The sequence below is a fragment of the Quercus robur genome, chromosome 11 (assembly GCF_932294415.1).
Source record: "Quercus robur chromosome 11, dhQueRobu3.1, whole genome shotgun sequence".
Taxonomy (NCBI): Eukaryota; Viridiplantae; Streptophyta; class Magnoliopsida; order Fagales; family Fagaceae; genus Quercus; species Quercus robur.
The window spans coordinates 38,079,833-38,091,200 of record NC_065544.1 but is presented as its reverse complement, the minus strand read 5'-3'; the positions used below and the strand labels follow the sequence as shown (position 1 = coordinate 38,091,200).

The following is an 11,368-nucleotide window of genomic DNA, read 5'->3' as shown; positions in this document are numbered from 1 at the left end:
GATAACTTCAAAGCAACTAAGCAGAGGATTTAGAGAAAAAATATGGCATATGCGAGCCAAGCAGATAACAAAATAACATAATAGCAGATATTGATATGCTACCTTGATTGATGGCTAAAGAATAATTCACATTTTTAGTATAAGGGTATATCAATCTATTAAGTAAATAAAAGGGAACTTTTGCTCTATAATACACTTCACCTGTGAAATAATTGAACCGAATCCCACAAGCATTAGAATTTCTGAGAACTCATTTTTGTCAAAACCAAAAGCTACCTTCAGATAGTACTGCACAGGTAGTAGCAAAACCATCAAGTCATTGAATCAAAAAGAAAACATTGTTTCATGAACTATCATTACTCAACTTCATGGATTGGTTAAATTGCAACTATCATATGAGCAGACAAATCTAGCACTATCTTATCCTAAACTATTGATTAATAAGAAAGCCATCAAATCAATAATGAAAAACCCTTTCAATTGATTCTCAAAAAAAAAAAAAAACCCTTTCAATTATTTTGGATTTAAAACCAATAACTCAAATAGCTAAATGTAAAACAATTAACCCAAAATAACAAAAATCCTAAATAATATTTAACACATTTTTTGTTGTTTAAAAATACCTATTTTGGTAGCGATTCTTGCAGTTTTCTCTCTACGACCATTGGTGGTGGAAGCCCAGCATTGTAGAGATGCATATTTTAGTGTTTTGAAGTAAAAGAAGAAGAAGAACACCCAACTAGGTTTTCAATTTGAGAGATAAGAACGCGAGAAAGAAAAAATCAAAAGGCTGTTGTTTGTTTGTCTGTGTGTTTCTTGCTTTTATACATTTCCTGCCTAACTGATTGCTGGTTTTCCATTAAAAATAAATGATCAGTCAAGATTAAAATGTGTAAATTGGTCCAAATCTAAGTAAGTACCGTACCCCCCCAAAAAAAGAGGGGGTACAGTAGAATGACCCTAAGATTTTTATTGAAATGGGATCTGTGTGGAATCTCAATCTGAATCTTAGGATCTTATAGGATCCCAATCTCATAGTGATACTAAAGGTCCTATACTAGGAAAGAAAATTCAAAATTTGTAATGTACCTTATTTTGGGCCTCCAAATGGAGCCCAAACGCCTCAAATTGATAATTAAAAAAAAAAGTAATAAACAAATTAGCCCAGCGACCCGGCCTATATTGATTAAAAAAAGCACCATAAGTCTCACATCACCTTAATGATTTAACCTAATTAGCAAAATCACATAATACAAAATATAGTGGAGAGTAGAAGTGAGGGCGAGAAGTTGAGAAATTCAACTTGGCGCCATTGTGTGATAGACCATCGACGCTAATGAGGGTTTATTTTATTTTAAATTTTTGTAATTCCAATACTAATTAGTTACTTTTTTTATTTGAGAAACACACACACACATATAGGGGAAGGGGGATGAGATAAGGGAATACACTTACACGTCAACACCAAAACTGCATGCAACAGTTAGTGTCGCGGAGCAAGTGATAAACGCCTTCTCAATATACACCTTACTGATGTGGGATGACTCAACAATGTTGAGTATCTTTTTCTTTTTTTATTTTATTTTATTTTATTTGAGAAACACACACACACACACACATACACATATATAGGGGAAGGGGGATGAGATAAGGGAATATACTCACACGCCAATACCAAAACTGCATGCAACAGTTAGTGTCGCGAAACAAGTGATAAACCCCTTCTCAATATCACACCTTACTGATGTGAGATGTTACTTAGTTCCTTGATATAGACACTCACTCATTATAATTCCTTAATAACATTAGAAAGATTATTTTGTGAATCATAGTAATTGATTAATGGAATTATGGTTGTCTGTTGCTTACTCACGGGAAGATTGGCTAAATAAGATTAGTATAATTTAATTAAGAAAAAAAAAAAAATCAAGGGTTAGTGATTTGATTTGATAAATAGAAGTGTAGAGCCGTGGAAAACTAGAAATAATGAAGTAGTGAATTTAAAAATTAAAAAAAAAATAGAAAAAAAAAAATGAAAAAGAAAGAAAAGCAAATAACGTTGGGGCTATTGTGGGCTGGGCTTTAAGACCCAAACCCAAACTCATTCAGACCAAGCCCAATTATGTTCGCCAAATTCACTGATCTCTCTCCTCTCTCTCGCCAGAACTTGCCGGCGATAAGTCTGAGTTTATTTTCCATTGCAGTTTGGTAACTAGGGACACACGCAAGAAATAGTGTATAGCAGCGGCACAAGAATTGGTGACGAAAATCACTTGGGGTTTGCTGAGACAGGTCGGCCGTTGATGGTGGTTGATGGGTCACCGGTGACTTTTTTTTTCTTGGTTTTCTGTGTTTTACAGACGGTGGTTTCGAAAAATTGGATCAGATTTGATATGGGTTTCTGGCATGGTGAGTGAGAGAGTGCCGAAGTTGAAGAAAGAAAGACCGTATTGAGAGAAGGACGTGGGACTTTTTTTTTGGCCTTTGGATTGGTTTTTTTTGGCCACGTGTCACTCATCTATATTAAAAGAGGGTTTTAAACTTGGAGGAACTCAAAAACCCTACTCGCATAAACCCTTCTCAGCCAAAAGCATTTCTCAGTGGCAGTTGATATAGAGCTACATGTATGTTCAGGTACAGTTACTCTGTTGCATTGTACAGTTGAAAATGTTGAGTGCTTAATGTTTGAGTGAGTTTTAGATTCTTAATGTTGTTCCATCTAATTCCTTAAATCTTTATTTCAGTGTATGGCTTTATTTTTGTTCTCTAATATGTTTGATAGTTGTTCTTTGAGTGCTTAATGTTGATGTACCTTCCAAGTAATTGTTAGATGGTAATTCCTCCCCACCATGAATGTAATTGTGTGAGAGGAGGGTGTACCACATTATTGTACTCCAGAAGTAGCTAAAGTCGCGCTCTTTTGCAAAATTTTAATGAATATTTACTTTAAAAAAAAAATTTCTTCAAATCTTGAAAATTTTATTGTTTGGGGCCCAAGATATTAAAAAGAAAAAAAGAAGCTTTGATCAACTGAGCCTCATCTAGTGAATTAGCTTTGTTCTTAATGCAATTTTCCCTCAAGACCAGTTAATTTTTAAATTTTTGTATTTTTTTTTCTCTTATTTTCCCAAACTAAATTAGTGTTTTTGTTTTTGTTTATAAATTATTTGGTTTTGTGGTTTATTTTCCAGTTGAAATCTGGGTAGAGTTTTGGCTACTTGAAACTAAGATGTGTCTCTTTGAAGCATTGAGATAAGAAATATGTCTCTTGAAAAATTGTTTTAGACTCATGAAATATATATGTCATTGAATATCTGTTGTTGAATGCGAAGGTTTCCTTCTGTTACGTATACAGTGATGCTAATTGGTGATTAGATTCCACTTGCATGTGTTAAGTGTGTTGCCAACATTCATCCTGAGTGAGGAACTGAGGATTGAAATCTCCATGATATTTATAGTTGCATTACTTATAGCTTCCTTGTAGTTCCAGGTAGCCAAACAACTGTCAATCACTTGCCTAGCAAATTTACTTTGCAAAAAAAGGAAGTGAAGAAAAATTCATTTGGGGTAATCTCCCAATTCCAATAAAATGCAACTACATGTAGTGTGTTTTTGGCAATCAGATTGTTTACTAAATTAGGAAAAAAAAATTCCTTACAATCAGTATTTTCTTGATGAGAATTTGGTAACCTTATAGAGTCTATCTGATTTGTGCTAACACCCTATGATTCTGTTGTCAGATTGCTGCCGACCTGCATAGGTAGGCATATTTCCAAATCTTTGCCATCACTTCAAGCCCATTGCTCATTGTTTTCAGCTGCTATCTCTTCTCGGCAATTCACTTCAGATGGCTTCGACAATGGGAACAAAGACATTGATTTTAATATTTTATTCTCATCTTGCACAAAGGTGCACCTTGCCAAGTGTCTTCATGCCTTTCTTTTGGTCTCAGGGAAAGGTCAAAACATCTTTCTTTCAGCCAGGCTTGTCAATCTTTACGCCTATCTCGGTGATGTCTCATTTGCTCAACGCACATTTGATCAGATTCCGAAAAAGGATGTTTATACCTGGAATTCAATGGTATCAGCTTATGTTCGCAGTGGCCGTTTCCGTGATGCTATAAATTGTTTCTATCTGTTCTTGTTGACCTCTGGCATTAGACCTGATTCATACTCTTTTCCGTCTGTGTTAAAAGCCTGTGGAAATCTAGTTGATGGGAAGAAGATGCATTGCTGGGTTCTAAAGCTGGGTTTTGAGTGGGATGTCTTCGTGGCTGCTTCTTTGGTCCATATGTATTCCCGGTTTGGCTTCTTAAGTGCTGCGCGTAAATTGTTCAATAATATGCCAGTTCGAGATATGGGTTCTTGGAATGCAATGATTTCTGGGTATTGTCAGAATGGAAATGCTGCGGAGGCATTGGAGGTCTTAGACGAGATGAGACTGGAGGGGGTAAAAATGGATCCTGTAACTGTCTCAAGTCTACTTGCTGTTTGCTCACAATCAGATGATAGCTTAAGTGGGATGCTCATTCATTTGTATGTCATAAAGCATGGACTGGAATGTGATTTGTTTGTGTCCAATGCCTTGATTAACATGTACGCCAAATTTGGTAGTTTGGGGCATGCACAAAGAGTTTTTGATCAGATGGAAGTAAGAGATGTGGTTTCATGGAATTCAATAATTGCTGCATATGAGCAGAATGATAATCCAATTACTGCCCTTGGGCTCTTTAACAAGATGCAACTAATAGGAATTCAGCCTGATTTGTTGACAGCAGTGAGTTTGGCTTCAATTGTTGCTCAATTAAGTGATCGTCAAAGTAGTAGGTCTGTTCATGGATTCATTGTGAGGAGAGGTTGGCTTATGGAAGATGTTGTCATTGGAAATGCAATTGTGGACATGTATGCAAAATTGGGTGCAATAGATTCTGCACGTACCGTTTTTGAAGGACTTCCTGTCAAAGATGCGATTTCGTGGAATTCTTTAATCACAGGTTATGCTCAAAATGGTCTTGCAAGTGAGGCGATTGAAGTGTACTGTATGATGGAAGAGCACAAAGAGATAATTCCTAACCAAGGGACATGGGTAAGCATTCTACCAGCATATTCCCATGTAGGAGCCTTGCAACAAGGGATGAGAATCCATGGACGGGTAATTAAGAACTGTCTCTACTTGGATGTTTTTGTAGGTACCTGCCTTGTTGACATGTATGGAAAATGTGGCAGATTAGATGATGCCTTGTCCTTATTCTACCACATACCAAGGATGAGTTCAGTTCCTTGGAATGCTGTAATTTCTTGTCTTGGTATTCATGGGCATGGTGAAAAAGCTTTGAAGCTTTTTAATGAAATGCTGGGGGAGGGGGTGAAGCCAGATCATGTAACCTTTGTATCTTTATTGTCAGCTTGTAGCCATTCAGGTTTGGTTGATGAGGGTCAATGGTGCTTTCGAATGATGCAAGAAGAATATGGGATCAAGCCTAGTTTGAAGCACTATGGCTGCATGGTAGATTTGCTTGGTCGAGCTGGACGTTTGGAAATGGCATATAATGTCATAAAAAATATGCCTATACAGCCCGATGCTTCTGTCTGGGGTGCTCTTCTTGGTGCTTGTAGAATTCATGGAAATTATGAGTTGAGTACATTTGCTTCAGATCGCTTGTTTGAGGTTGAACCAGAGAATGTTGGCTACTATGTCTTGTTGTCAAATATTTATGCCAATGTTGGTAAATGGGAGGATTTGGATAAAGTGAGATCATTGGCGAGAAATAGGGGACTGAGGAAAACCCCTGGCTGGAGCTCAATTGAAGTGAACAATAAGGTTGATGTCTTTTATACTGGAAACCAAACCCATCCAAAATGTGAGGAAATATACAATGAATTGAAGGTTCTGACCACAAAAATGACGAGCCTCGGTTACATTCCAGACTTAAGCTTTGTGTTGCAGGATGTTGAAGATGATGAAAAGGAGCATATACTGACAAGTCATAGTGAGAGATTGGCAATTGCTTTCGGGATAATTAGCACCCCTCCTAAAAGCACCATTCGGATTTTCAAGAACTTGCGGGTTTGTGGTGATTGCCACAATGCCACTAAATTCATATCTAGGATAACTGAGAGGGAGATTATTGTGAGGGATTCAAACCGTTTCCATCATTTTAAGGATGGAATTTGCTCTTGCAGTGATTATTGGTGACATGAACTGCATAATTGATAGTTGGGATTAAACTTGCCAGGCTTAAAGAGCTTTCGAGTTCAGAATTGATGATACAGTTGGAGGGTGTTGTACCAAAGGGAAGTCTGTAAGTGTTTATGGATTTTTTTGTGAATTGAACTGGTAATACAGTTGTCACTTTTTCCTAGACTCTAGAACCCATCAATTTTGTGGTTATTTTATTTTATTTTTAAAAATTTATAAATACCATAGGCTGTGAACCTACAGCGTCCTCTGAGGATTGATCTGTACTAGCAATTTCGTGAAATTCTTATCATCGCAATTTTTTTCTTCATCAACTAATAAATCACCTTATGTCAAAACTCACTATCAAATATATATATATATATATATATATTAAAAATCATATCAGGAAACACCCTCCTCTATATATATATATATATTAAAAATCATATCAGGAAACACCCTCCTCTTTCAACAATTCCTTAACATTCTTGTACCACGGACCCTCAACCCCTTACTCGTCACCCACAACATCATCCGCCTCTTTCATGACAACCATATCTTGCCTTGCTCATGCTTCTCCACTTCATCATATTTTAACTCGGGCAGTGGACCTGGCAACTTCCGATCGATCCAAGTCATAGCTGCCAATCCAGGTATGACATTTTGGCAATGATTCAGTTCAGGCCATTGAGGTACGGCCCAGCATGTCATTTGCTTATAAGATACCTACTAAACCATAAATCCAAAATTTCAAAAAATAAAATAAAAATCAAATACCAAATGCATAAGCCATACTTGGAATAATTATACCTGTTCCTTTCATGGGCAATGAGTATAATTTTTATTTTTTTATTTTTCGTGAAAAAAGGGCAGATCTAGCAAAGAGGGTTTCTGAGTTATTTTTATTTTTTTTTATTTATTTTATTTTTTTTGGGGTTTTTAATGATTTTTGAGTTTTGAATGTGGCAAATTAACCTTGGTCCCATGAAAATCCCACGAGTCTTTATTAACAAGTTGGCATGCTAATTTGGAATTTGACATTTCAACTTGGCATTGAGTTGTTAGATCTTATTCACATGTGAATTTCATGAAACAATATCATTCTTTTGGTAGTGGTACTGAGTTCATGATAGTGAAGTCTTACTATTTTCATATTAAGTAACCGTAATGGACATTTAATAATTTTTTTTGACTAATATTTGTTACTCAGAATCTATACATGAAAATTAGAAAGTTTGGTATCATAATTTTGCCAAGATTGAATTCAAACTAAAATTATTCACAACTGTCTGCTTTTCTATACAATAACTGATTTAAGATTTTATTCAGCCTTTCTTTTGGATGTAAATTAATGAATTTGCTAAACATTGTTTCTTTTCACTTGTCTGTTAAGAAGGAAAGTCCAAAGAAAAAAAAACCCTTTGTTGGTTGATTAATCTTCTCAGTAATGGAACAAGGCACGAATGACCTTGACTCTCTTCTTTTGTTATTTATCTCCTCAATTTCCTTCCACACTATCTACTGCCATGTGAGATGGACCCTCACTGTTTTAAAATAGCTTCAGATAGCTAACCGTACGTAATATGACCCAGAAAATTAATTAATTCTTGGTGGCCTTATACTGGCCTCATAGCTAGTAGTAGCATGAAATGTCAAACACAACTACTTTGGATTTTCTCCCATGTGCAAAATATTTTGTTGTAATAACAACACCAACAGCAACAACCAAAGCCTTGGAGGGGTAAAAGAATGATTTAGAATTAAAATGGATAGATTTAAAGATAGGTTTTGAAGATTCACAGTTAATGAAACCAGGAGCATTTCATGCATGTAATTCTAAAAAACAGATATTTTTTGTGGAAGTAGGAAAATCCAAACAAACGATTTTGTTGAATAGTTTGTTTAGTAACCTGTGGCAAGAAAATGTCATGGAAACAAACCAATTCAGATTTACATGATCTATTCTACCTTAGGTCCCTAAACTTGTTGTGATATTAAGTACAGTGAAAGAGAGTTTGAAATTGTTGGGAAGTAATTGGAAACGAACTTTCATGTTTCTTGGCAATCAAAGCAGACACATACACACACACAACTATATATATATATATATATATAGTTTTATTAAAAAATAGATGTGCTGGTATTTTACTTGATGAAAAATTACACAGCTTGAATAAGTTGTGGAAAGGGAAGTGCTATTTTAGGTATTGACTAAAGAAGTAATTTAAGTTTTGATGACATGATTAATTTGTTGTTGATTTTGTTGCTGTGTTTTAATAATCACTGATTTTTTCTTTGATAAATGGTATTTTGGGTGCTGTATATCTAGAAAGCACCAATGCGGCTGGGAGGGTGCCACACCGGAGTTTGACGCGGCCACCGACACCGCTGCCCCGCGTCCGAGTTTTTTTTTTTTTTTTTTTTTTTTTTGGGATTCGCGCCAATTCATGCTGAACCGGGCCGATTCGGACAAGATCAGGTCGTATCGGCAGAATCGGATCGTATCGTATCGGCTGGCAGCCAAAACTGACCGAAACGGCCGAAAAAGGCCGAAATCGACCTTGAATCATGCTGGAACAGCCAAAATCGGCTTTGAATGAGGTCCAAACATCCTAAATTTGTCCTTCTTCAATTTTATTCTGAATATTTGTTGCTTCTTTTGTATTTTGTTTTCTGTTTCTTGCCTTCTTCTTTCTTTGTTTTGTGAACCAAGACCATAGTAACGTGTTTTTTAAGAATATTTTAATAGTAGAAATATATAGAAAATATAAATAATAATTTTTTTAATAAATTTTTAATCGTCGCACTCCACTGCACCCGCACCCTACTTTTTCAAAAATTGCCGAGTCTCGCACCCGAATCTAGAAACGCACCGTTGCTTCATAGCTGTATATCACTATCCCGAATAGGGACCTCCTTGTATTTTTGGAAATTTCCCTTTTCTTTCTCATGCATTTGTTTAATTTTTTTCTAAGATTCTCATTTTACTAGAATTGTGCGGTCCTATGCTAAATGCATAAGAATGCCTCTACCTCTCTCTTTGATTCTTTCATCAAACTCTAGCCCAGGTATGAGGAACCTCATTTATTTATGTACATTTTCATTTCCTTTTTCTTTCCCATCCGTTCGTTCTTTTGTTTGGATTTATTTTGCATTGGAATGTACATTGTGTTTATTTATCGCCCTCTTGAACTTCATTTATGTGTGTAGGTCCCTTTGTTCCAAATTATTTATGTATTTATTTTTGACATATTTGGAGAGCTTTTCACTGTTTCATAGGGTGCCAATCTTACAATTTGTTGCCAACCCGATTATAACCTCCAAAATTAGGGGTTTTAGCTTTGTTTGTGGATCACTCCATGTGCATTCTTAAATTGAATTTTGGTTATGTTTTGTCACATTATATTGTGCTTTATTTAAGTTCATGTCCATGTTAGTTGATTCTGGCATTATGCGTGCTGTCGCATTTAAGATTGTAGTTTCTCATAGCGTTCGCTTGCTAATTATACTCTGATGGTAATTATTCTCTCTTATAAAACTCTTGACTGTTTTAGTTGTTCAAATTGGCTTTACAGCTGTGGGGATGGTACTTTTGGGATTCCTAGCTAATGATGTGATAATTATGAAAATATGATGCTTCTTCTCTAACTACAACTATCAGTCCAATTACTTCCCAGCAATCAGAATTCGACTGTTTTAGTCATTAATTGCATTTTATTCTTATTTTGATAATTTCTTTGTTTTCTAATATATTTGCTGCAGGTGATTATGCTTTGCTTTTCTTGTAAGAATTTGTTGGGGGAAATATCAAAGTGGGGCGAAGTATATATTTTGTTTCCAAATAAGCATCTTCTGAGTAGCAATCAATCCATATTATTTTATGGGTATCAATCAGTCTATCTTATCTAATGAGTACCAGTGAGTCCAACTTATCTTACTAAGTAGATCTCCTTGAAGGAGGAATGCAAGTTTTCATTAGAATCATTGAGGGGCATGTTGAAGTGTAAACAAGAAAGCTAAATTTTTTGCTTTCATTTGTAACCCTGATGTCATTATGCTATGTTCTTGTTTTGTTTATGATATAGGAGATTGTCAATTGCTTAAGTCTATGGCATTGCTTTAGGGGTAAAAAAGGTAGGTGAGGTTTACAAGGTTGGCATTTGGTATTTTTTGCTAAAATTGAAATGACCTTGCTCCAATATGTTTTTTCCTTACTTGTTTAATTTATTACATGTTAATTGATTACTTAATGAAAGCAACAATGCAAGATATAAAAGTTGTTTGAAACTCAAGGTTCTATAAAGGTGTGGGTAGAAAAACCAGATTAATTAGTCTTTGTCATGCTTGTAGAATTGAATTTGATTTATTGTGTCATTATGGTCTGAGATTTTTAAACAATCAATCTCCTTTCCTTTCATGGCCAATGGGCTACAGCTCAATTGGGTTCAAGACCCACTGAGTGCCTATGTAGCTTACCAATTAAAAGAAAATCTTCATTTCTATCATGATATCATATTCTTATAACTGCATTTTTACAGTTTGAGAACAAATTACGACTAGTGAATTGGGAATTTAGTGCCTTTGTTAACTTGTATTCCAAACAATCAGCAGAAATGGTTAAAGGTCTCAAAACTCTATTGGGTTTATATGCTGACTATAGGATGCCCCTGTTCTGATTATTAGCTGTTTTTGTTTTCTTTATAGTTTATACTTTTATTTTCCTTTTAGCATCCTAAGGTTCTTTCAAGTAATAGTCACCCAAATTTCTTGGTGTGGTGTTTAAGTTTAACAGCATATTTGTCTATTAAGATTGCTTAAGGGCTTGGAGGAAAAGTAGAGTAACTGGCCGGAAATTAGCCCAGCTGATATTATTTAGGCTTTGTTTGCCCTTTTGCAATATGAGTCTTTTAGGTTTTATACGTTGTTTTGTATTTTCTTCAATTTCTCTATGATATGGGCCTTTTTTTTTTTCATGCTGTAATAAATTCAATAACGAGCAAGTCTTTTTATTATATGTCCTTTTTTCTAAAATGTTTTTATGTGAGGAATGCTTATTATTATTGTGGGGCCCAATAATTTATGGGCCAGACCCACTTATTCATGGGGAGTCCTAAGGCCCAAGCCAAAGAAGGTTATAGTCCAAACTCAATAATGTAAAGCACAAAATGGCCCGGAGAAGCAGCCGAGG

At 35.4% G+C, this 11,368-nt stretch overlaps 1 protein-coding gene across 3 annotated transcripts; it reads left to right on the top strand.

Annotated features, from left to right (window-relative positions):
* The first annotated feature begins 2,113 nt into the window (after positions 1-2,113).
* On the top strand, positions 2,114-10,284 carry LOC126706143 (pentatricopeptide repeat-containing protein At4g33990). Of its 3 annotated transcripts, XR_007648524.1 has the most exons (4): positions 2,114-2,634; positions 3,741-6,301; positions 8,510-8,781; positions 9,943-10,284. XR_007648524.1 is itself a non-coding variant. In XM_050405444.1 (2 exons), the coding sequence occupies exons 1-2, from the start codon at positions 2,627-2,629 to the stop codon at positions 6,193-6,195; spliced, it is 2,463 nt and encodes an 820-aa protein (XP_050261401.1). In that variant the 5' UTR covers positions 2,114-2,626; the 3' UTR covers positions 6,196-6,452. The 3 variants fall into 3 exon arrangements, 1 of the variants encoding a protein (XP_050261401.1); XR_007648525.1 differs by lacking the exon at positions 8,510-8,781; XM_050405444.1 differs by lacking the exons at positions 8,510-8,781; positions 9,943-10,284 and having other exon boundaries at positions 3,741-6,452.
* The last annotated feature ends 1,084 nt before the right edge of the window (positions 10,285-11,368 follow it).